At 36.6% G+C, this 26,946-nt stretch overlaps 1 protein-coding gene across 6 annotated transcripts in view; it reads left to right on the top strand.

The window, feature by feature from the left end:
• Positions 1–26,946, top strand: part of ZRANB3 (zinc finger RANBP2-type containing 3) — a 48,385-nt gene that overhangs the window by 9,582 nt on the left and 11,857 nt on the right. For 4 of the 6 annotated variants that reach the window (XM_053948060.1, XM_053948058.1, XM_053948057.1 and 1 more), the window contains exons 3-17: positions 7,354–7,372; positions 10,047–10,225; positions 12,633–12,864; positions 14,585–14,670; positions 16,642–16,813; positions 17,258–17,386; positions 18,218–18,337; positions 19,081–19,200; positions 19,721–19,900; positions 20,712–20,864; positions 21,490–21,958; positions 22,894–23,097; positions 23,573–23,655; positions 25,092–25,193; positions 26,050–26,192. In XM_053948060.1, coding sequence (XP_053804035.1) covers positions 7,354–7,372; positions 10,047–10,225; positions 12,633–12,864; positions 14,585–14,670; positions 16,642–16,813; positions 17,258–17,386; positions 18,218–18,337; positions 19,081–19,200; positions 19,721–19,900; positions 20,712–20,864; positions 21,490–21,958; positions 22,894–23,097; positions 23,573–23,655; positions 25,092–25,193; positions 26,050–26,192 — 2,391 coding nt within the window. The remainder of the gene's footprint in view (positions 1–7,353; positions 7,373–10,046; positions 10,226–12,632; positions 12,865–14,584; positions 14,671–16,641; positions 16,814–17,257; positions 17,387–18,217; positions 18,338–19,080; positions 19,201–19,720; positions 19,901–20,711; positions 20,865–21,489; positions 21,959–22,893; positions 23,098–23,572; positions 23,656–25,091; positions 25,194–26,049; positions 26,193–26,946) is intronic. The other 2 variants (XM_053948062.1, XM_053948061.1) reach the window with 2 other exon arrangements.

Here is a 26,946-nt window from a genome sequence, read left to right as displayed (position 1 = left end):
ATTTCTGTCTTTAGTCTCAGTGGTTTGTAGTTAGATAGCCTGAAAGAGCTGTTTGAAACAAGGCATAAGTCTCTTACTAGAGTAAGAAAGAAATAATCTTTTATTCCAATATATTCAGCAATTCAGATGTATAAAATTATTACAATTTTGTGATAAATGTGGGTCCTAAAACCTGCATTATAACAGGTGAGCAGTTATCTCCAGCCTTAGAGAACAAAGCACAGAAGTAATCTCTGGGGAACAAGAATGGGATTGCTATTTAGTGAATATGGAAAGGATCAAACAGTTAATACATTTCAGCTCTGAGGGTTGAAGAAAGATTTCATTTTTTTTTAAGATGTTGGTTTGTAATGATTCAGAGTACATCTCACATTTGAGAAGTGCCAAGGAAGAGAGGGATGAATAAATGAAGATGCTAGCTCACAGAATGAGGTTCAGATGCAGGAAGTATGAATGAGAGACTGAGCCAAATTCTGCAGAGCTTTCGTAGCCAGGGAAGCTTGTTTGGAAGTGATGCTGGAAGAACTGGGAAGCAATTCAAATAGAACAAAAAATGCATTGTCAGTAAGTGAATCTAGGGTATAATTCAGGAGAGGAACTATGTGGGGTGAAAAAGAAAAAAAGAAGACTTAAGAATAGAAAAAGCCCAGAGGTAGAAATATGTGAATTTACCTGGGTTTAAACGTGGACTTGTAGCAGCAGGAATAGAGAAGAAAATGCAGATTTTAGAAATGCAGGGCACAATTTGTTAGAATGGAAGAGGAGGACTAAGAGAGATAAAGATTACAAGTGTGGGTAGTATGTTGTCAACAGTGATAAAAGGAGGGGGAAGGGGAAATAAATTGGTGTTAGCTGTGTGCAGGGAAGGTTTGCAGTGTGGGAATCCATGATGAGAAGCTGGTGTTTAACCACAGCACCCAGGAGAGGACAAAGGGGAGGGAGCAGTTCTGAATTTGAGACAAGTCACTTTAAGGGGAGTGAATAGAAATAAGGTCTTAAAAGAGTGTGAGTCACATTCTGACTTGACTTAATGCAGGCTGGAAGGAGAGGAAGAACATAAGCACAAGGGAAAATACCCCAGATCACCAGGGAATGCAGAGTTTATTGGGAAAGTAGTGATAAGTATCTCCATTTCATTGAAAGCCAGTAGACTGCACACTAAGGAAGGCAGCCTCGATTATCAGTAGCTGAAAATAGTAGAAGCTATTCTGTTTTCTTGCATTGAGTCGCCTGCTGAACCCACTTCTCTCTGAAGCCAGTGACTGAATAGATGAGGAGTTTTCACTGTCATTGCTGGGTGTCTTCTTGGCTGGAAGTTTTTCTAACCTAACTGTTCCATTAATATATTCTAAAAACCTATTGACATGTCTGAGCTTAACCTTTGACTTGACCACTTTGTTGTGTGTTATTCCACACATCTTTGCCAAAGCTAAAATACCAGAACACATGGTCTGAGAGCTTTCAAATACTAATAAAACATTTTAGGTGGGGTTTTCAGTCACATGTAGAGGAGTGTTGGAAAAAAGCATAAGACAGCACAATGATTCTCCTTTACACTCCTTTTCAGAATCATTAACAATGCACGTGTGGCAATTTAGTGCATTTTATTTTAAATCAAAGGTTGGGGTTTTAATACTTAGGGATTTTAAATACCTAGTGTAGTTTAGGAGCAAGGATAAGATTTATCTTACATCTTCTGGAGCATTATTTTTGATGCAACACCCTTGATTATTGTTGCAAGGGAGTCAGCTCTCTTTGTTCTAGTTTTAGGACTGCATGCTGTGATTACTGACACACAAATGTAATGGTTGCTTGCGCAGTTTTATATAAAAATGTTCTAAGTTCAGATTCCTTAAATAACCCTTGGTTGAGATGCTAGTGCTGAAGTGTTGGCTTGTGAGTAGGAGGTAAATTATATGTTGTAGTGTTATATAAAACTGACTCACATGAGTAGGTGAGAATCCCAAGAATATCAGGACACCCACACCAGTGAAAGAAAGACTGAAGCTTCCTCTGTACAACATGTCCCAAAGCCTGCATTAACAAAAAACAGCTTTAATTTGCCTGAGTAGTAACAAAATTTTTCACTGTTTTAAAAAATGAAGTGCTACAGCTTTGACTGTTTGCCTTTGAAAATGCATTTAAAAGGGAAGGAGTTTGTTCTGAAAAAGCTACCTGCAGTTCTTAGTGGTTTTTCCTGGATAAATAGCTTCTGAAAATCAATCAAAAAGTTAAATTATCCTTACAAGCAAGCAACAGATGTATTGGATTGCTGTATCCCTTTAGTTTTTAGTCTACCATGTAAGGAAGCACAACTCTCTAAAGAGAATATTATTGCAAATATTTCTATAGTTACAAGAAACCTCTAACACCAGCTGTTTGAATCGGTAGGATCCTTGGTTGTAGAGACCTTAATTCCAGTGTGTTGTTAATCAATATTCCTCCAAGAGCAAAGTTCAAAATGAGATTCTTTCTCTTTACAAAAATACCTTAATGCAGTAGCCATAATTAATAGAAGAAACTTTAGCTGTATTGTTTGCATGGTTAGTAGTGCTGACATTTTGAAAGGGTGACCCAAATGTAACCCAGAAGTACAGAAATAGAAATAATTTTCATTTAAATGTTTGTTCTTCCCTGAAACTCATTTTATGAAACTGTGTTAGCATTAACCTTCTGATGCAGACTATTTTTGTATGGCTCTATGGCATATGCCACATGAGCTTGGCCTCAGTTTCCTTCTGTTTCTCCAGTGAACTCATCTGCATAAAATTTTAAAGATCTGCTTGTCCTTCTGCTTTGCGAAGCTGATTCCAATCTTCTTGACATCAACACAACCAGGAACTCTTTCTGTGTTTTTTGAGTTTTGAAAAATTATTCTTTTTATCTTTTTAAAGGCAGAGCTTTCCTGATAGAGCTTTCAGAGGGCTCTGTCAGGAGTTTTGGGTTTCTTTCTTCGCTCCTTCGCCTGTTTTTTTGCTTGCTTCAGGTTTCTCTCCAAGGTTTGCTGTAGTGAGGAGGTATAAATGCACCTTTGCCTGGTGCTTGTTACCTTTACAAGGTATCAAGTACCAAGCCTATTCTGATAGTACTGAAAGTCTGGTTCTGGGGTTCTGACTCATCCAACTTTGAGTGGTCCCTTCAACTGTGGGATTCTCTACATCCAGGAGAAAGCTGGGGTTTGTGTACAGCCTCAGGTGCTTGCATTTGTTCTCTTCAGTGGAGAGCAGTAAGGCTTTGGACCGGTGTGCACCTCAGGTGCACCAGCACAGCAGGCATGTTCACTCACCAGGGTGCATCATCACTCAAAGCTCTTTGTGTTTGCTTGATAAAAGAAAAATGTAGTTTTATTTTCAGGCTAATACACCTCAAAATGCTGGGGTTGTTACAGTCTAGTGGAGGCCCAAACTATGGTTCCTCTTATTTGTGAAAGATCCTACTGTGCCCAAGGGCCATTGTTAATCCTACTCTGCAGAAGGGTTATGAATAGTAGCAAGGTTGTAGCAGCATGTGCAGTGCATCCCAATGAGATTCTGCTGCTTTCTGCTAGAAAAAAAAATAGCAGATTTCCTTGATGAATGGACAGAGATTCAAACACAAGCCACAGGATTCACTCTGAAGAAGGGGAACATTTAAAGATTAAATGCAAAAGAATCTGGAAGAATTTGCCATTGACTGGTGCTTTTTTCATGGTTGGACTTTGCTGCTGAGAGTAAGTGCTACTGAGACATCTCAAATGATTTTTTTCCATGCTTTTCTGAAACTTTTGACCATGTGGGCTGAGCTTCTAACAGGATATGAATCTGCGTATCATAGCTCTGATTTATATTCTTGGATAGAGCTATTATTAAGGTGTCATATGAACAGATGGGATATGAATGATGAAGCTCAGATTGGGTAACTACCAGTTGAGAGGAAATGACTAATTGAACTTCAGAGAACAAGAAGTCTGTCTTCTTGCAGTCAAAATATGTGAAACAAAAATACATATTTGTCCCTTCAATGTAGCTGAAGATCTGTTTCTTCTGCTTTTGACAGCATGGAACCTTTATGTCCATGTTGGCAGCTTGTCTGACTGCAGTAATGTAGAACATACTGAAGTTTGTTTTAAATAGAGGCTGCATATTTTTAAGATTATGTAAAGTATTGCTTTTTAGCAGCTTAGTGCAACTAACTATTAGGTATCTTATAAGTTCTGTGTGATGTGAGCTATAAAGATGGGGAAGTTCTTTACACTTCAAATCTAATTGTTGTGATTATAAACTGGAGACATTTCATGATTTTCCTCTCCTCTATAAGCTGTTTTTTATTGCCATAGAATCCAATGAAAGTAATTTGGACCTCTTATGTTTTGTAACTGCATTAGACAGACATCTTTAGAATTCTTATATTAAAACTGTGAAAGCTACACAGATGAATGCTTTCAAATGCCTTATGGCATAAAATAAATTTAATATCCTCCATTTCCACTTCCATTAACTCCTACCTGTATCATAAACTCAATCTTGTGTGCCGTGTTTAAATTTTGTCAAGTGTGAGTGTCAATAATGTTAATTAATTGGCATAATTAGCAATTAAAAAACTGTAGCACTTCAGGAATTTGAGTCTGAGCAATGTGGATCCAAGCAGTGATTCATGTCACTAACTGTATAATCACAGAGGACTTGACACATTCAGATAACTCTTAACTGGAGCTTTAAAACCAATTTAGTGCACTTGATTGATCTCAATCCATGATGTGTCTGGTCAGATTTTAAATGCTGAAAAATGGATGGGTTGCCAGTACAGGAAGAAAATCCCAACTACTTATGACTAAACAATTTCATCATTGGGTAGGAGAAGAGAGTGAATACTTAGTAGCAAAATATCACCAGAGATATCCAGCTTTAAGCATAGGGGTGTTTCTGTGGCTCTATTTCTATTGGAACTGCAGAAATGAGGAAGATAAAACTGTATTGATCACTTAATGTAACCTCTGTTTGCAGAGTTATTATGGGTAAATTATTATTGTTATTATTATTATGGCAGCTACTTTGTACTTTCCTTCATTTACCACCAACAAAATGATGAGTTTATGTCTATAAATATTTTAAAGTTGCTGCTACTTAAGAAGTTTAACTTAAGGAGATAATCAGTGGAAGTTAATAGACATGAAAACAGGAGATAGTCTATAGCAGTAAAGATTTTATGAGTACAGTCTGAAAATGAGTGCAAAAAGAAAAGCAGAACAATTTCTTATTCGTCAGCAGATAAAGTCATCAATGCTTAAGTGACTACATTTCACTCTAATGAAGAAATCTAGCTTTATGGAAAACATGCTCCTGTAGTTGACATACTTTTAAAGTTGGTAGTTTTTTATTTGCTATTCAGTTTCTAATTGTCAGAGCCATTTGTAAATCAGTCTGAATTTCTTCATTTTTCCTTGTTATCCTTTGCTTGTTTGAAGGGAAGAAGGAGCATCCAAATAGTTCATCTAGGCCAAAGAAAAGTGAAATAGGATCATACCTGTTCTCACTTTTTATGTTTGTCTGAACTGGCATAATTAACATTTCACTATTTATGCAATTCTACTAAAGTTGAAGTTGATTTGCTGAGAAATACTGTATTTGCAGAAGAAGTTGGCAAGGAATACTTTTATTCCTGTCCTCTTTACCACATTTTCTTGCTACCAGATGCAACTTGGTTATTGCTATATTTGTACTTCAGCTCTGATATTCCTACAATAAATAATCTTTATTGTTGAAGAAGGTCTGTGATTTATTCTTGAGCTGTCTCTGCTCTGTAGCTGTTAGTTGTAGTCTTACTCATTTGCTGCATTTGTGTAAGGAGTACTACTGCAACAGTAGGTTATTGTGCATTCCAGTTGATTTCAGGCCTCAAAACTGTTTTTTAAAAACAGGATTAATGTACTGAAAGCAGTTGGCCTCAAAGAATCTGCAAAAAAGAAAGACTTGTTTTGTAAACTTCAGTTCAAGCAATTAACAATGAGTATTGAATGGGAAAAAAAAACAACAACCCAGTCTTTGAGCAAAAACTGACATTATTTTTAAATTAGAATTGTGTGTTAGTTATCTGCAAATAAATGTCTTTGCCCAGCTGCAGATCACAGACATTAAGGCCCCACAATCATGAGTTGCCACTGAAAATAATTCTCTTCTTGCCTTTTTATTCCTTTATAAATCTGTCAGGCTTGGGGGCTTTGTTTTATTTTATTTTCTTCCTTTGTTTTCTTTGCTGCATCCCTAACAGCTGGGGAGGTGGGGGGAAGTTGCAAAGCAATTACAAATAGATAGTTTGTTGCTTATAAAAATGAAGTTGTATAAGAATTAATTTTGAATTATTTTTTTACCTCAGTTGAAAGAAACTGCAGCAATTAGTAGACACTGGAATTTATACTGGCAGGCAGAGTGAGCAAACAGCAGTTTACTGTGGTTCAGAAAGTATCAAACATTTAATTGTTTTTGGCCAGCTATACTAACTTCAGAGTAGCTACCACTAAAAAAGCACTTCTGTATTACTTGGAAAGATTTTTCAGGATCAAAATACAGAATGTTTATATCTTGTTGTGTTAAATTTTGTTAAAGACACTAAGACCTGGAAGATCTTTCCCATTTTTTCACAGAAGGAGCACTATATTTGAGTTACACAGTGCAATGGGTACAAATAGAATCCCAGAGTGGTTAAAATACCTTTAAGAAATTCATCTCAAAGATGGCAATTAATGTTTATAAAACATAAATATGCTGAACAGAATCTACTATTTATGACTGGGGACTCAGAGTTGTCATTGTCTTTACACAGAGCGGCATTGCCAAGTGATTCCAAAATGGGCAGAAAATCAAATTCATTTGCTAATACTTTAGTTGGTACAATTGGTGGGGGAGAGGGAGTGTCTGCTTCTGTTTCAAAACAAATGTGACAGCTCTGGAAAGCACATTTTTTAAAATCAATCTGAAATATAAATAATCCTTAATCATGAAGCAGCAAAAACATTGCTGTTTCTGAAAGACAAAAGAAAATTGAAGATACACTTCTTGCCTTGGAAGTGTCTCTTATGATTACAATTAATCAGTCCCTGGACCTAAGCAGAAATCCAGTTTTGCAAATTGCAAGTTCTGCAGTAATGCCAGCAAACTGAATAAACATTTTTAGAATAATTGTTGTACTTATTTTCAGTTCATAACAAATTCACTTCTTGTAGATGATATCTGGAGGAATTAAATCACCTTTTTTTCCTTTAATTGGTTCTGTAAATCCAGAATTTAAATTTATAGTAAACAATTTGTAAGTATTGGTTTTTATATTATATTTTGTATTAATTTGTGCTTTTCCTCCCTGTTTTTGTTTCTTATTTAGGTGTATGATTGCTGATGAGGTAAGTGATGCTCCTGTTCCTCTAACACTGTCTTTTCTGGTCTTAATGCACTTTGTGCAGATGTGACTTTTTTTGTTTGAGAGGTGTGGGCAGAAAGGCTGGTAATAAAAGAATCCTAATTTGTGTGATAGTCAGCAGATATCCTGAAAATACCTAAGTGAGGGAAAAATTGAAACCTGACACAAGTTCAGAAGAATCCTTGAGAAAACTTGTAAGGTTACTTTTAATTGTAGGTTAAATCTCCTGTACTGTTAAATTTTAAAAACACTGACTCAGTTGATTTTTTTAAAGTGCTTTATAATTGCATAGCAAGTTATTTTTAGTGCATTATTAGACATTCTTGGCCCAAAGAGATTTTTAACAGATATGGTTTCCAAAGGTGATTTTTTAAACTGCTCTAATCAAATAGTAATAGTAAAATTCATTGTGTCCATACATTTAAAAATATATGTTGTATTCCATATCAGGGAAATATGGATCCAGCATTTCATCCCCCACATAAAACATTTTGGTAATAATGTTCTTGAATTGTTGTCAGTATAAAACCTTTCTGAAAAAGAGAATTGCTGTAGTCTCACAATTCTAATTTGGGTTTTCTTGACACACTAGGAGGGAGAGAGAGATGGATTATTGGGATTTAAGCATCTCCTCATACTATAAAAATCTCATTACATCTGGAGATAAACTATCCTGGCATAGAATGCAAAATATCTAGGAGCTGTGGAGAATACAAAAGTATTCAGGGGAAGACAAAAGGGAAGCTTGGGAAAAATCAAAATATCAGCAGTAGCTATTTTTTTATTGAAACAGTTTATTTCCCTTCTTGAACTAGAAAATGAGCTGTGCATAATTATGTTAGCAATAAAAAGTCCTGGAAGGTACATTTATTCCAAAATGAAGATTGTTTTGTAATGACAATAGGTGTGGCACTGGAGGAAGTATTGTGCAATGGTGTGTATACTGTGCTTTTTGACCTATCTCTAAATAAGAAAATGTTGGTAAAATTAAATATCAGTATTGTGAGCTTGTATGTAAAAAGAAATTATGGAGGAAAACTCAAGATCAGAGAATTACTGTACATATCCCTGGGCTGTGTAACTATGTAAGGATTAAAGTAAGATAAAACCAGTATTTTTTGAAAGGTGATCTACAAATATGTTTCTTCTCAGAGTGGGGACAGACAAAATTTTTCCCCCAAAATTTCAGTGTCATCCATTTCCACGCTGGAGAAAGATGGGTTTATATCAAACCCCAAGACCATAGTATTTTCTCCAATTTTTCTAGTCTCTCACATTGTTACCTACCTGCTGCTCAGCTCTGTGGAATCTGCATCCAGCCCTGGGTGTGCTGATGGTAAAAGCCTTGCTTTTATTCCATATTCATTTCAAGCCAGTGCCTGGATTATCACCAGGGCCTGCACAGCCTGAGTTAGGGACACAGCCATGGCAGCAAACTAAAAATGAATCTTATTTTGTTGTGGTTGTTTCTTTTTTTTTTCACTTGGAGTTATTTTCAGATGACCTAAAAACTACTGGTGACACAAGGGGAACTTGCAGGAAAATTGTAATGAAAACTTGGCAAGTCTGAATGAAAACTGAGTATCACAGTAGCTTTCCTATTGTTTTCTTTCTAGTAATAGTAGAAAAATGCATTGTTATCTTTTGTACTTGGGAAATCTCTTCATTACATCATTAAGTCAGTCCATTTAGACTCAATACTGGAGACGTAAGTTGTTATTTTGTGTCTCACTGCTGTGAGTAGTTAGATTGCAGCAAATCCACTCAAATGTCCACTGGACTCCATGGAAAACCTGCCCAGAGCATTTTAAGGCCCATCTCTGCTTTGGTGTTTCACAGGAGCTGGGAACTGTCTCTTGCCATGTGAACAAGCAGAGAAAATAGCTGCATTCTTTGATAAAATTTGGGGAGGAGGAGGGGAAGTGTGATATGTTTTAAACAAAGCCCTAAATTCTGAATTTTATAATCATCTGTTGCCATGATTATTAACAGATGGGAGCATTCCCACCTTGGCAATATGAAGCATGTACTTACTTTCCTGTTAAATGTAAATCTTTTGACTCTTCCCCTTGTCTGTATATCTGAATTCTCACTGTCTGGGCTTTCTCATCTGTAGTGCAGGCCAAGGAGAAACCATCAGGCCTGGTGAATCAGAGCTGTAGTTTCTTTTTGTTGCCCCACTGGGGCAAACCCAGAGCTCTTCCCACAGATCTTTGTTCTTCACTTGCCTATGCAATTGAGGACAAAGCTGTTGTTATTGTAAGAAGGCATCCTATATTTTTCTTTCCTTTGCATAATCTTTTAAAATGTTTTTGGTAGCTTAACAAATTAAAGAGTTTGATTTTTTTTTAGTCTCTCCTATTAAGAACCTGAACTCAAAATCTTCTGAAATGAATAGAAATGCTTCTTCTGACTTTGACGAGCTAACCAGATGTAATACATGCATTAATACATTGAACTAGGAAAATCTTGTTTCATAAGAGATGATCTGTGGTAACAAAGTGATAATTAAATACATGCTATATAAGCAGCTCTTTGACTGTGTTTCCTTTATTTGGTTCTGTCTTTGCAAAATCTTTTGGGCTCTTCTGAATGGAATATGCTTTCTGAGCAGAGACTTCTGGTTTTAATACTGTTCTTTTCTTTTCTTTTCCCAGATGGGGCTAGGAAAAACAATTCAAGCAATTGCCATTTCATATTACTATAAAAATGAATGGCCTCTCTTAATTGTAGTGCCTTCCTCTCTGAGATACCCTTGGGTGGATGAGATGGAGAAGTGGATTCCAGAACTCTCTCCAGATGACATTAGCATCATTCAGAACAAAACTGATATTGGGTGAGTACAGTTTGTTGTTCTTCTCTAGAAAGGTTTGCTCACCACCTCTTGGTCAAGCAGGGCTACCCTCTGGGCTATCAGAAACACCCTCTGGGCTATCAGCCGCTCCTCCCAGTTTTCTGTTCTTGTTTTAGAGTAGTTACTCATTTTCCTTGAAATTGAGGGATCTGCTTTTTGAAAAGTAGCAAATGCTTGTCTGCTAAAAATTAGATTACTTCAGTGTGTCTCAAATTGAACATACACAGTTATTTCTCAACTCTGATGAACTCATTAGCTTCTGTAAAACATTTTTGGAGAACTTGTGGTGTACATTACAAAATAAGGAAGTAATTACTGTTAGAATTCCATTTAGAACGCTGAGAAAATTTGCAAGTTCGAATAACTAATCCTTAAATAACTGAAAAGGTCATCGTGACCTACACTTTCTATCTTTAGATTTAATAGCATGAATTCATCAGAGAGGCTATGTCTTGGGTGTTATTAGAATAACTCTCCTATTACCCTGAATTGCAAGGGTGGTTTTTGTCTGCTTTACTGTAAATGACTTGGTTGATTTTATGCTAATGTTTAGATGTTGTTTTAAAACTTTGGTGTGAGGGAGACTGATCTTCATGTTTTCTGGGAATATCAGAGAGTGACTTGACTGCCAAGATGTGCTGCTTGGAACCTTCCTGGTAACCACAGAAATCCAACTGAAAATGCATTTTGAAAGCTTCATCAAAGGGTAATTCCTACCGATAGTCAAAATTTAAGTTCATTACAAGAATATAGAAACTAAAATTAGCTTTTTTTTTTAAAGGTATTTATCTGAAAGGCATTCAGTGCTTATAATGCTGGATGTGTAAAGGAGAAATGATGGGAAAATTAAATGGCAGATGAAATTCTGTTCCTTTTAAGATGTTTTTAAAGGAGTAGCTTAACTACTTACCTTAACTATTATTACTTATTTTTATTCAAAAACAAGGAAGATGAAAACTTGGGTTTCTGCTCATTTAACTTCCAGGAGGCTTCCTAGCTGTTACTGTTGAACTAATTAATATTTTAACATTAAAAAGTGTTTCATGCATTTGTAAGAAAATGCAAAAATACAGCTGCCAAATTTGGTTTAGCATTTTGTTAAATTCTGCTTCCATATGTTAAGCTTTGATTTCTCTCAGTTTAATGCTTTGCTTTTCTTCAAAACTTCAAGAATTAAGTTTACTGCTTGAGTGTTTGCTTCTTGATTAAAACAGGTTAAAATAAACTTAGGCATCAGTTTAGGTTTGTAATTGCTGGCCAAATTTGAAAATGGAAGTTTCTTCAATAAATTGGTTCCACTAAAATAAATAAGTTTATTTGTATTTTTTTTTAATGTACCCTACAGAAAGGGTGAGGGGAATTCGTGCTTTCCTGGTTGCTACATTTATCTGTTCAGTGACAGCCAGAGTCTGCAGTGCCCACAGTGCCAGTGCTCAAACCACTGCACCTTCCATATCCAGGAGCATGAATGTGTAGCTGCATTTACTTTCTTCCTCTTAAATCCTCATTACTTTCTCCTCTTAAATCCTCAAGGAAACTTCAGCTTGCTTGGCTTCTTGATCTCTTGCTACTGAAGAACAAACAGGAATGATGCCAGCAGGGCAGTGGTGTCTGACAGATGGGTAGACCAGCTATGACCCCATCCTGGTGAATTGTGTGTCTAACAGCTTTGAGTTTCTGTGCTGCTCCTGAAGGGCCACAGTGCTCTCTAGTGATTTGAAGATCAGTTAATGCCTTGGACCTTGAAATTCGTTATAAAAAGTTCATTTTCAGTTAAATACTATTTTTTCATCTTGTGCCATGTTGACTCCCTGCTTCCAGTTTGCTTTCTTCTTGTTCTATTTGAGCAAAAAAGCTGGATAACAGCTCTGACAGGAATGGTTTTTCCAGGTGCTGAGGTTCAGCCCAGTCTGTACTTTCACAGTGCCCAAATACTCAGGGACAGTCTGCTTAATCCTCTCGGGCTGCTGGGGAGGGGACTCTTTGTACCCAGAGCAGTAGAAAGCTTGCACAGAGACATTATTACTTCAGGTGTTTGGGTGCTAATTAAAATCATGGCTTGTGTGTAACTTTTTGTCCACAAAGTGGATTTTTCCAATGGGGTGTCCCCAGGAAGGAGCACAGGGTGAAGCAATGCATCCAGATAAATGAAATTCCTTTGAAATGCCATGTGTGTCTTCTGAAAATGGTTATGAAATGTGTGTGGTTGAGAAGTGTGAGATGTTTTAAACACCAAAAGCTGTTGTTGTTAGCCTGACAGCCCATGTGTCAATCAATTCGAAAGGAGACACAGATACCTTCTGAAATTAGTTTTTTTATAATCTCTCTGCTATATTAATTGTCCTACAATAAAAATTTACTAAGAAAACTTGTGGATTTTCTCTTTCAGGGGAATATCAACAAGCAAGGTAACAATTCTGGGGTATGGGCTGTTAACATCTGACGCACAGACTTTGGTAGACACTTTGTACAGGCAGAAGTTTAAGGTGGTTGTGATTGATGAGTCGCACTACATGAAATCCAGAAATGCCACCCGTAGCAAGATTTTACTGCCAATTGTTCAGAAAGCTCTCAGAGCTGTTCTCCTTACTGGAACTCCTGCTCTAGGAAGACCTGAAGAGGTATTTGACATGTTCTATTTGTTTTGTTGTTTTTTTTTTTTTAAGGATAGTATCAGTAATAAATGTTCAGTTTTGTAATTTGATTGAATATATTCAATTACATGCATTATGACATCAAAAGGTGCACTGGCTGCATCAGGAAGGACAATTATAACAAACTAAACCAATTTTGTTTGAGTTGATTTACAAACTTGTTTCAAGCTTGTGCACAGGTGACCTGAGACAGTGTTTTTTGTAAGAAATTAATCTTGCATGTAACAGACTGATAGTGGGGTGAAATAAAAAATAAAGAGCCTAAGCAGAGAACTGCTTGTTTCTCCTGGGTAGGAGGAGTCTTTGGTAGACAAGATCTTGTAATAAATCTTCTACTTCATCATCTGATAAACAAAGCCCTTAGTTTCACTGGTCTTTTGGATATTCCTAATGTTCACTTCAGTGGAACAAAATACAGGCTGGGCTTGTTGCACATCCAGAATAACAAATTTTCCTTTGATGGAAGTTCAGTTTATGAAATTAGGGAGGAGCAGAAAGCTTTTATACTGAACCCAAGACAACTGCCTTTATTTATCAAACGTAGGGGGAAAATGGAATATAAGAGCTGATTTGTATTCAGGGAGATTAAAAGAGTTATATCAATAATATTTTATGCTTCAGAATTCCTCACTGTGTAAATAGAACTTATGCCAAGACCCTTTATGAATTTAATGTGTTCAAAGAGTTCATAACTTGAAGAAGATACCTGTGATATGGAAAAGGACTTGGTATATCATAAGTACTTACCTAAAAATTTAATACGAATATTTCTGTTTATGGGTGTGGATAATTACTAAAACTTCCTGTGCAAAGACATTGCAACCAACCCTGGATGCAGAATTAAAGTTAGAAAGTGTTCTACCTTTATATAGTACATGGATACTGAGACCAGTATCATTGTTAAAGGTCTTTAAAGGAAATTCCATACAACCTGTCCTTGACCACAGCAATGGGATCAAAATTCATGACCAAAAGGAAAATATTTTGAGATATTTTTTTTGTGATACTGATGTTCTTCAGTGGCTTACAAGGCAAAGTATAAAGAGCATTAAATGTCTTTAATCAGTTTTGTGTCATAAGCAGAATTTTTGTATAAAGTCTTTAAACGTATGGAAAATTATCTCAGAAGCCAGGAAGCTTTGACAGTATAACAGCTTGTAAAGCAGGATTCTTCCTGGTTAAGGTCATCTAAACTGGTATTTACCTCCTGCTACTCAGCAGGTAAAAAAAGCTGTGAAATTTTTGGTCTTCATTGATATTGTCCATTTTTTGAAGTAAAACTTAAGAATTGAGTAGGTTTTTCATGTATTTTAGGAAGCAGTCCACTCATGCAATACCTGCACTGAAGCTTTGCAGAAGCCCATGTACCTGGCAAATGATAAAAACTGTATTTTTAGGAATAACTTAATCTCATCCATGTTTTCTTGTTGAATGTGAATGTTTTCCAAGCTGTCAGTGCTGTTACACGTCTGAGTGCTCTGTTCTTTGAGGGCTCCCCACAACTGTCCTCTCTGAAGACTCCTGTATCCTGTGGAATTTCTTTTGCATGCAGGCCAAGCTGTGTGTATTTTGTGCACATATTAAATATAAACTTAGCACAAGAACCATATATTGATTATTTTTTATTAGTCTTCCATTCACAGGCAATTTTAAATTTTTTACTGTTTCTGTTTTATTTCTTATACAGCTCTTCATGCAGATTGAGGCACTGTTTCCAAGAAGGTTTGGAACTTGGAATGAATATGCTAAAAAATACTGTGATGCTCGTGTCAGGTATTACTGTCCTTGCTTATTTACATTCTTAGGAGCATCTCTGATTTTTCTTGTCATGGCAAGAGAGAGAATCAGTAGCTAGTACCTCTATTGCTCTATCACACCATCTTGTTTTGAAACTCAGGGTCAGCAACCATCTCCATCAAAGAGCATTGAGAAAAGGAGGACACTGTTTAAATTCATTAATAAATGCTGTTAAAGTTTGAAATAAAGTTGAAGCATTCTGCTAAGTAAATTTATTTATACATTTACTGTTGTTAGTATGAGCTGTGGAGGTTTTACCTTCAGAACTGGAGTTTTTGACTCTCAGTCTTAAGCTCATGGTCATGTAATAATTTATATCTCTCTTTATTATAGGATCCAGGTTTTTTGCGACCTCACCACATTTGGGTGGGAAAAAAAGTCCAGTACTTGTCTCTATATTTCACAGGCTGACTGTCTTAGCTAAAAATTTCATATCTACAACTTTGCATGTATTCAGAATAACAGATTTTTGTCAGCTAAATTGGCAAGCATTTAGATTTAATTTTTACAATAATAATTACATGGTTTCATTTTCATAAAACTTGTTTTTCTCCCTCCATCATATGCACTTTATCAGTATTTAACTTCAAATAACATGGTAGATGACTGTCTAATTTTCAGACAGAGAAATGCTATTTTTTCCATGGTGTTTTGACTGAATGCATCTGTAATTTTCACACCACAAGTGTGCGTGGGTACAGCATGGTTAGCTACTCAATCATAGATGATTATCTTATTTTTGGAATACCATAAATGTAATAAAAATCAAGTTCAGGGTTTGGCAAGCTTTCAATGAATAACTTTTTCTTCATTACTTGGCTGGAACAAAACATCCTGTGGTAATAAACTTGATAGGATTATTTTATGCAGCACTTCCTGTGAAAATTTGGGTGGTTTTTCCTTAGGTATCCATAGACACCTGTTTTAAAGATGAACTCCAAACTATTTCTGTGAGGTTTAGCGTGCCATTTCTGTCTCATCACCAATGCTGAGGGTGGAGGAAGGAAGCCTTTATAAGGACAGATATAAATAGACCAAGGAAGGGATATGAGCAAAAGATGTTGCTGTCTTCCATCTGTGCCATTCCCACTTCACCAGTGCAGAAGTGACTCCCTCAGCCCCTTTCCCAAATGATTGTATTCAGCTAATTCAGCTAATTAAACACTGTTGATAAAGTCAATAAGGCTTAAAAATCTCTAAATGGTTGTGGGGGTTTTGTGGCTGTTTGTTTGGTCTTTTAATAAAAATTACATGCTTTTAACACATTCTTCTGGCCCTGGAAAATGCTACCTGGGCTTTTCTCCAAGTCTGTCATGTTCATTACTTTATTGTCTCCTGGTGATGCTGACAGAGAAAAGCTGCTGTTCCTGCTGCAACCCTTCCTCAAAAACAGCAAAGCAAGGAAAGAATAAGGAAGATGGAGTTAATAAATTTGTTCTCTTTTCAGCCTTTATCTTCTTAATGTTAGATCTTCTTCCTCTATTTAACTTTTAAAGATGATAGCTTAAGCTTTAAATCCTGTCTCTGGCAGTAACTAAGAAGGAATTCTTAGGGAGAGAAAAAAGGAATATTGATGGCGATATTTGCAGTTTTCATGATGGCTTTCCTGTCTGTAATATAATAAATATTGTATATAATAAATATGTAATATAATAAAGATTATTCTCATGGTGGTATATTTTTCTCATTCGTCCATTGAAACAGGAGTTCCAAAATTAAACCTGAAACTTCTGTTTCCTGTGGACAGTAAAGTATGAGAAGCTGGGAATAGACAGAGGATTGTGTGCAGGTGATGGGCAGTGACTCCTGCAGGCAGTGGTGGCTGTTGAGAAGTTGAAGCACACTTTCATATCCAATAGTGTACTTTAAAATTGATTATGTACTGAAGATTTCTATTGAATTTGGAAGATCTCATGTTTACACTCTGTATTAATTTATCATTTTCAGGTTTTTTGGTAAAAGAAGGCAATGGGATTGTAGAGGAGCTTCAAACTTAGAGGAACTACATCAACTTTTAAGTGAAATAATGATCAGAAGACTGAAGAATGATGTCCTAACTCAGTTGCCTCCCAAAGTCAGGCAGCGTATTCCATTTGACCTCCCACAAGCTGCAGCAAAGGTAGATTTTCCACTTCTGCTAAAAATACATTTGTATAAACATTAATAAATACAATGTATATGTATTTGTAATACATTAGGGAAATTACAATATTTGTAATACATTAATGGAAGTATCTATGTATGGATATGTATTTTTATGTATGCATGTGTATTATGTGTAGTTACAAAGATTGTGTGAGTATAAAGCAGATTATCTCTGTTACAGTTTTTAAAATAGAACACAAAGAACACTAATACAGCAATTCTTTTTTTATCAATGATAAAATTTGTTCTAATTCTAGTACAATCTTATTTTCTGTCTTCTTTTCTCATAGATTTTGAATCCTACATTTACTTTTAGCCAATTTTGATAGAGTTCTCCAAAGTTCCTAAACATTTCACACTTAAAACATACCTCTACTTTGTACTCTGTGTCTAACCACTGGTCTCTTCTGCCAATTAGAATCTGAATGCCACTTTTGCAGAGTGGGAGAAATTAATGAGAAGTTTGAGTTCAGATGCCACTGAAAGCCACTTTTCTCAAGTCATGAATCTGATCACACGCATGTATAAGGAAACAGCCATTGCCAAGGTAAGCCTGCAAGTCTTTCCTTAATATCCCTAAATTATCCAGTGTGTGTTTTAACCTCAAAAAATTGGTTTTATTGGCCAGAATACAAGATGAGGTTATTTGGTTTGTTTTATAATCATGACATGGAGAAACACTCTTTTTCCCTGTATGTTTATGGAATAGGCAGAACCCCATTACAATGAAAAAAGAAATCTGAAGACCACTGCAATGTGTATTGCATTAACTGTTGATCACTGATAAATTTTGTTATTAACTGTCATCATTGCTTTAATAGCTTTTGCAAAAGATACTGAAAATTACATTTGACACAAAAGAATTATATTAATGCTTAAATAGAGCAATATTTTATGATTATGGTATCGTGAACATATCAAATTTATTCTTTCAGTTTTGATATATGGCTTTTGTGTGTGGATACAGAAGTTCTGATTAAATATTACCTTGTCTGTTTGAAATATGTTTGTTTTCCTCAAATATGGATTAAAAATCAGATAATGATGTCTGAATTAAAAGGAGGTTTATCTACATCTTAATCTGGAAGAAGTGCCATGTAATTATATAATCTTTTGAGGATAAATTTGTGTTTTTTCTCTCTCTGAAGGAGTAAGTTAGGTTTCTCAAGGACATCAAGTTGTGATATTTTTTTAAAACAAAATTAATCTGAATTATTTGATTCTTACCAATGTCAGTGTTTGATAAAGTGTTACATAGATAACAAAAGATATGGAAATTTACCTTTTCATGTTACAAGGAATTGAAAGACATGAAAATAAAAACTGTCTTTTTGAACATTTTGTGTGTCTCACTAATGGAAACACTCGCTCACTGCAGGCAGGAGCAGTCAAGGACTACATCAAAATGATGCTTGACAATGACAAACTGAAGTTCCTCGTCTTTGCCCATCACCTGAGCATGCTGCAAGCCTGCACAGAGGCAGTGATAGAGAGCAAGGTAAAGCCTTAACAAATGTGCACACAAATTTACCTTCACTTACACCAGTGGCTGTGAGCTGTGTTTGAATTCAGCAGAACTGCACACGAGTACAGCAATGGAAGGATTTTGTGTGTATATAGATCAGTGCCACTGCATTAAAAGGGATCATGTGGTTCTGAAGAACTGCTTTGTGTTTAAGGATGATGTAAACACACTTGTATCTGGTATGACTTTATTATTATTATTAAATCAATGCTGCAGGCAATTGTTTTCCAAATTTTTCTACTAGTATGCTTCTGTCTATTTTTGAGGGGTTTTAACTGCACACTATCATCTCACCTGAATGTTGAATTCAAAGCAGTAAAAGTGTTTGCAAACAGCTTTCACCTTATTTTGATCATGGACTCTTAACTATTGCTTGGAAATGGTGTCTAACTTCATTATTTTGTATTTTTATTCTTTTTAACTGTTTGGAATTTAAAAAATGGTGTCAGGGTAATTCCAGGTTCTTCTGTGAAATACTCAATTTTAAGATCCCACGTTCATTCTATCTTCTGCTTTTGCAAACAGAGAATACAAAGCTACACTTCTCTAGAGAGAGAGACTTAATTTTGAATCAAAGGGCAAAAGAGTGCTGGTGTATCCTGATCCCGTGACAGGAATAGAACAGTCCTTTTCCTATTTTTGTTGGGGGGCAGGGAGGGATTGGGTCTGAAAACAGGCACTGATGATGTCATTTAGTCTCTGTTGTGATGTTACAGGCTCGCTACATCCGAATAGATGGGAGTGTTCCCTCTGCAGAGAGGATTCACCTCGTCAATCAGTTCCAGAAGGACCCCGAAACCCGCGTTGCTATTTTGAGTATTCAGGCAGCTGGTCAGGTAGGGCACAACAGAAAATATGAGAACTAATACACTTGAAGAATATAGCTACTGAAATCATTGATGACTGAAGTGGTTTACTGAAGGCAATTTATCTTTGTGCAATTTGTCCTTTGTAGACCCTGTGTTCATTTCTTCGCACTAATCATGTTAACTGTTCTAAGCCTCTGTTGAATTTATTTGAGCTAAACGATGATAAGCAGCAGTATCTCATTCTCGAATAATTAGAAAAACTCCATCTCTCTAAAAGCACTAGATTAAGAGGAAATAGATGTTATTCCATAATGAAAAGCAGTGTGCAGTCCTTGCACAATATTGAAGTATTTTTTGAATCTGAGGCCCGGGGAAGAATCAGGAAAATAAATCCATCTGCTGTTGAGGACCACCTTGACCACCCTCTTATTTCCATATTAAAATGTCCTGTACAACCTGTAGCTTGTTAAAGCTAAAGATAATCAGATAATCAGTTTTTGTGTGTGGTATCTTTTTTTTAAAGAATGCATCTACTTATTCTGCTTAGGGTTTAACATTCACTGCTGCCACTCACGTTGTGTTTGCTGAATTATATTGGGATCCAGGCCACATTAAACAAGCGGAAGACAGAGCGCACCGCATTGGGCAGTGCAGCTCGGTGAACATTCACTTCCTGATTGCCAAAGGAACCATGGACACCCTCATGTGGGCAATGCTCAACCGCAAGGTGGGTGTGCGGTGGGGCCGAGGCGTCAGAGCTCGCTGTGCCTGGGCTTGCACTCCAGTGCCACAACAGTCCTGTTTATCTGGAACACTCTCTGAGACAAACTGATACACCCACAATTGCTAATCAGCAAAATGTCTGTGCTCGTTCTGATTTTGTCTTTTCTAGATTTTTGCTCTTCATTCAAGGTGCAAAGATAATGAGTCTTTGCCAAGGGGAACGGGATGGTTCATATCCACACGAGATGGTTGTTTTATCTTCTAGCTCTTTATTGCTGTTGTTTCTCAGTCTACAATTTTAAGGGATTCAGGCATTCTGTTCACTCATAACAGCTACAATTTGTTGTGGGTTTTTTTTTTTTAATTGAATGAATGTTGTGCCTAAACTAAGCTTCCTTTCTGAGAGGCAGAGGCATTCTCAGATAATTCTTTTTCAGTAGATCCAAGATTACACGGATCTTTCATTCTGTTGCCATTTTCCAACAGTATCACTCAATTGTTGTTAGCAGTTGGAGAATCATAGAATGGTTTAGGCTGGAAAGGTCCTTAAAGCTCATCCTGCCTGGTGCATTATGAGTCTCCTTAAACATGGCAGAGATGGGGCTCAGTAATTCAACAATTTACTTTACAAGTTCTGTAACAAAATAATTCTGTATTTGTCTCCACATGCCAAGCAAAACATGTTAAGGCTGTTAGAGGATGTACACAGTGTATATATATTCTCTTTTATCTTCAATAAATACTGACATTTTGTGTACAGCTTCACTGTTTGCAGTGTGCTAAATAGAGCACTTACCATTACTGTGTTCCTGCAGGCCAAAGTCACAGGCAGCACCTTGAATGGCAAAAAAGAGAAAATGCAGGCTGAAGAAGGTGATAAGGACAAATGGGATTTTTTGAGTTTTGCTGAAACCTGGACCCCAAATGAAAGTCTAGAAGATCCCCAAAATGAACTTTTATTTACACATGTAAGACTTGAAACTTTGCTTTTTCTGTTTCCTTTCATTTAAAAAAATTGTAGCAGCCATTTGCTTCAGCTTTCTGTGCACTTCAGATATTACTAATGGAGAAACACCAAAAAAGTAGGAAAAAGTAATGTAAATTCAATTTTAAAACTTAGGTGAAGTTGGGAAAAGTGCTCTGTGGAGAATAAATGTCATCTACATCTTCTGATGGGTCCTTATGTTATGTTTAGGTGACTGAGCCACCCTCAGAGTCAGATAAGACCAAGTAATTTCTGTTCAAATGACATCTTTGCTAACTGTGCTGAATTAATTGGACTAATATTTAAAACAGTGTTTGAGAGCCTTTTCTTGTAATGAACATCTTCAAAAAAGGCACACAGCTTATCAGTTCTGTGTATCTGTTTTCTGGTAATGCCATTTCAGAATTTCCAGGAGAATATTGAAAATGCTTTTCTGAAATCAGGAGAGGAATGTTGAATTGATTTTTCTGCTCACTGTTTGTTCTTGAAGTTATCTTTTGTTAAAGATCTCTTTTGTTTAACAGTTTCTGATGCAGTCATAAGTGGGGTTTAGAGGTCTTTTCCAACCTAAATGATTCTGTGATTCCTATCCCTTTCCTCTTCCCTAGTTTGAAAAGGACAGACAGCATGACATACGTTCCTTCTTTTCCCCCAAATCCTCCACGGAGAAGAAACGCAAAAGATTTTCTGGTGATGAATTGTTACATAATGATTCAGAATCTTCTGCAGTCACAATAGAAGAGGATGCAGAGAAGAGTGATGAAAACTTGGATTCCACAAGGATAAGTGAGGTGGAGGCAATTTGTGATGAAGACACTTGTGAACATGAAGCCAAAAGAGCAAAGAGCATAAGTGGATTGACCCCAGTCAGCTCCAGTAATAAAAAGAAAGCATCCTTGACTGGAAAAAAGCCTTCTTTGTTTTCAGAAAAAAACAGTCAACTCCGTCCTTGTGGCTTAAATACTTCAAGTGAAAGTACAGCTTTAGATAAAGTTTGGCACTGCAGTGCTTGCACTTACACTAACAATGCTCTGCTGCCTTACTGTGAGATGTGCCATTGCCCCCAGAGCAGGGATGGTGAGTAAGGGATGCTGCAGAGGGAAAGATGCATTTTTCATTTCAGTTGTGATCAGGCTCAGAAAATACAATTTTTTTGAACCTATGACTACACAGAAGTCCAGGAAAATATGATACTCCTTAGCCTTTCTTTCCCCAAGGATCTTTTAAATGAGTCTAACTTGAAACAAGTGAAAAATACCCATAAAATGTTAACAGGATATAAATTCCATAAGGAAGAATATATCCTTTGTTTTGTTTGCAGCAAATGTCCCTCTCATCTTCCTTGAGGTTTATGGTTATTCTAAATACAATCAAACAGCAAAATTTTTCTTTACCTTTCAAAGCAGTGCAGTGTTGGAGTTTTATTAACTTAAGCATTGTGTATTTGTCATGAGAGACGTTATCTGGAAAATACAGCTTTTCTTTCTCCACCAGCTCACAGCAGATTTCTTTTACTAAATTTATTTAAGCTATCTGGAAAATTAATGAAACATTTTTATAAATATATGCCACTATTTGTCATTTCAGTTGCAAAGCCATGGGTAAGGTTCTTTTTGCTTCCTTTTTTATTTATTTAAATCCCTGGGCTTGTTCAAATAAGGACAACTTCTGAGTTTCACAGCTATAAATCAATGCCTTGGAAAACTACTTTGTGTGTTTATGGTATACAATAACTGTATATAATATAGAATTGCTAGCTGCATTGTTTATTACATATATATTTTGACATTAATCTGGCTGCAGGGGATTACATAAGTTAAAAGCTTTGTTCCACGTGTTTGTTCTCCTACCATTAAAGTTAGCTCTAACTTGCTAAGTGGTTGCACCATAATAATACTAGAGAATGCAGTGCCATTTCTTTGTATTTCAGTGATGTGTTCCTGTCTCAGGTGTGTTATTAGGTACCTATCAGATAACACAAATCATTGCTTTGCTTCTTTCTTTCTCTTTAGGTGAGAGAAATGGTGAAGCTCCCAGGAGCCAAACGGAAGAAGGTGTGTCAGAGGAGCTCAGGAGAGATGGAGAGAGAGCAGAAGGCAGTGCTGAAGGCAGAAGAGGAAATGTGGGGGAATTGGAGGCCCAGAAATCTCTTGAAATCAGAGAACAGCAAACTGTTGGCACTGAAAAGGAAGAAAGCGAAAAAGAACGTGGAGAAGGTAAAGTGGGATTCTGAAATTCTATCCCATTGTGAAACTGAATTAAATGCCTCTGGCATAAAAAATGGCTTTTAAATAAAAACCTACACCTCCAAAACACAGAAGTACAAACACCAGCATGGGCCTTTCTCATTTTGGTCTGGGCTATCTGTTGAATTTGGATGCTGGATAAGCCCAGCCTTTCCACACAGCTCCTGGAGCAAACCAGAGCTGACTGACTTCAGGACTGTGACAAACCAGCAGCTGGGAATGTGGATGGTTTTACTGGAACTCAGGACAGACACAGGCAAACAGATGATTGATGGGTCATCCAGGAGAAACAGAAAAACAAAATACACAAATACCTTCAGAGTTTGCTGCTTGAGCTCTGCACCTTATGTTGTTCTGGAATTAGATACATATTAAATATTATTTTTAATGTCAGAGTAGAATGAATGAATAAAAATCTTTAATGCCAATATTTTTTCTGTTGTAGATAATTCAGACACATTCCAAATATATGATGGGCTTATGTTTTGTGCAAGCAGGAATACTGATAGAATCCACCTCTATACAAAGGTAAACCTGAAATATGCACGGTCATTGTTATTTTAAAATTGCAAAGGAGAATGCTGCCCTATGAAATGTTTCTGCATACTCTTCTTTGTTATGTTTGATGTAAAAGCATTAATATTTTCATATTAACTGAAAAGTACAAAAATTAGGTAGTTTATGATTCTAGTTCTTTTTCTTAATGAAATTAAGTAATAATTCCTTAGATACATAACTTCCAACACTTCTCTTGGCTTACAGAATTGGGCTAATATGTTAAATCATCTGGAATAGAAATTCCAGTGACAGTTGTTTAAAATTCCTTTTTTATTATTAGTGTCTTATCACAAAATAACTTGAATAACATTCAAAATTCAAATAAAAATGACAGTAAATCCTGACACACTAGGTAAATAAAATATTGCCACCACATTTTCAGAAAGCTCAACATTGGTGCTGTGTTTAAGTCAGTAACTTCCTGAATAAAGCCCATTATCATTAATCTGCAGTGGTGAGTGGGTACAGAAACCAGCAGCCAGGAATTTTCCAGGTCATTATTCAAGGGGAGGTCAGGACATGCCAATTTTTTCTTTCAAGTGATATTAAAGTTCAGTGGGAAGATTTCTTCAAATTCACTGAGTGAATCAGTGTATTCAGGTGCTGCCACTAAAGCAGCACAGATAACTGAGGTCAAGTCTTTGGGATAAGACATTTCTGAGGCTTATGCAGCTGGGAAAAGTCAGAGAGTCCCAAAGTCCTCTTGTATCTGAAAATTTGTTATGTGTACTTACAGTGTATACTGCTGCCTAGCTTCACATGTCTTACTCAGACAAAGATGCATTTTGGGTGGGTTTTGGGCAATTCTCTGGTTTGGGTTTTGCTGGGATTCGAGATTCATTGTGCTAGATACTGGACAAAATCTGTCAAGTGGTGAGACCCCAGGGAGTTCTGCTTTGACTCCTTCTCTCAAATGCTTATGAATCATCAGTAAGTTCCTTGGCCAGATGTACCCACTGGGACAACTTACTCCTTTAAAAATTAAGTGGAGAACTTTTTCAGAGATGAAAAAGAAGTATGATAAACAATGTTCAAGAATTCTTTTTTAAATTTTTAATGAAGTGACATTCTCTTATCTGCAGTCATTCATTTCCCTTAGAATTCAGTCAAGAGGATTGTAATTTCAGTTTTATATAAGGCAGTTTGTGTGTCTGAACTATTTGCAAAGAAAAAAAATCAGATCTATTAAAAGTTAAAATGTTCAGCCTTGTTACTTTTAGGTAGATTAATATGAATAATCTTCCTTGCATTTTTTCTGTTATCTCTGTGCCTTATTGTTAATTCTGGAAAAATTTGACCTTGAGGAACTAAATTTAGTAGGAAGGCAGGAGAATTCACTTGAAAAAAATTACTTTTTCTACATTGTGCTTCACTGCATCTGTAAACAAAACTGTTTCCTTGTCTAGGATGGTGAACCACTGAATCATAATTTCATTCCACTGGACATACAGCTGGATAACTGGGAAGATTTACCAGAGACTTTCCAGAACAAAAAAAATCGTGCATTGGTAAGAACAAGTTCTACTGGCACAGCAATATACTATTTAATGCAGAAGAAGATGACTTACTTTTACAAAAATAAATGCAGAATACTGCCTTGGGATATAGGCACAGTTTCATCAGTCTTACAGATGTTGATGTGAATATTAATTATGGAGTCTGTTACTCTGGCAAATTATTGTGCCTCCTGTTCAAATTGCAGTAGAAGGAATTAACCAGACATCATTTCATTTCTCATTTACAGGATTAGTTACTAACTTTCATAAGTCAACAAAATAACTTCTAAAAGGTTCTGAATTAAATGGAACCACACTCTAAATAAGAATGTTCTAGATTGTATCAGAGCTGCAGGCCTGAGCAGACCTTCATTCTCACTCTCCCCTTGGTCTACTAACAGTTTTCAAAGCACTGTCAGGCACAGCTCCACAGAGACATTCAGTTAATTTAGGAATAAAGATCCCATTCATAATGGGGTTTGAAAAGAACACTGCAAACACAAGTACTCAAGTAAGGAAATCCAGATTTAAACTGGATGGGAAATGTTATCTGCTTAACTTAAAATGTGATTTTCCAAACAGAAAACCATCATGTAGGAATAAAACTGATTCTTTCTGTAAGCTCTCCAGCAAGGCTGGAATTTAAATTTGTAATGGGGATACCTGACTGATTGAACCAGCTGTTGTGTGAAGCAGCTACTGAGGGGGTTCCACAGATGGGGGCTGTGAAGAGCTACTTGAAAGCACCATCTCTGGTTCTAGGAGCTGTTTCCAGCCACTGTAGAATGCACTAATCCATGGCACTGTTTTGCTGTAATTAGCTCTGTGCAAAGCCTGCCCTGCTGCTGACTGTCATGTTCTCTGCCAGATCCTGAGGTTTGTGAGAGAATGGACTCATCTAACAGCAATGAAACAGAAGATTGTCAGAAAAAGTGGTCAGATATTCTGTAGTCCCATTCATGCTGCAGAGGAGCTGTCTAAAAAGCAGTCAGTGGGCAGCAGCACAAAGAGGTATGTGGGCTTTGGTTTTAATTCCTCCTATCAATTACTGCAGAAAGTTTGATTTATTTAATGTGGCCTTCAGTGGAATGATGCTGAGTCTGAACTGGACTTTCAGTGATTGCTTGTCACAGTGACAGGGGCAGCCAGGCATGCTGATGAATCTGCTGGAAGTGTCTCCTTCCCTGCCCAGCTCTGTGCCCCATTCAGCAGCTGCTCTGGCTCTGCTGCACTGCATGTTTCAACATCTGGAACTTGCCAGGTGTTTTTAAAGGAAAAACCCTGACCTCAGGACCACAACACAAAAGTAAGGTCAAAGCATCTTGTACTCCCCACCTGGAAGCAGAAATAAATCATTAGTTGCCATCAGTGAGATAATGTTTTATTCATAATTCACAGCCAACTCTAACCCTTTCCAGTTCTTGTTTTTTCTTCAAGCAGTTCTCTGTGGATGACATTTCTCAAAACTGTGGCTCTCTTTGATGAGTGTCTCTGAAAGGGGCTGGAGTTTGATCCTTGTTAAAACCTAAATTCCACCTTTGATTCCATTTCTTTCCTTTTCTGATGTGGTCTTCCTTGACAGACATTTGTAGTCTCAGTGTTGTCATTGCTCTGCACAGAACATGTCATGCAAACCATCTAAAACCTTTTTATTTCCCTCAATCCCTACTGCTAAATTCCTCAGGGTGACTCTATTTTGGCTGTAGGTAAGAATGAAGTAAATAAATAGTTTGTAATTCCAGTAGTATCAGAAGCAGAGGGGGTA

The sequence above is a fragment of the Vidua chalybeata genome, chromosome 7 (genome assembly GCF_026979565.1).
Source record: "Vidua chalybeata isolate OUT-0048 chromosome 7, bVidCha1 merged haplotype, whole genome shotgun sequence".
Taxonomy (NCBI): Eukaryota; Metazoa; Chordata; class Aves; order Passeriformes; family Viduidae; genus Vidua; species Vidua chalybeata.
The sequence above is the reverse complement of the archived record's forward strand: the minus strand, read 5'-3'. Positions and strand labels throughout refer to the sequence as shown.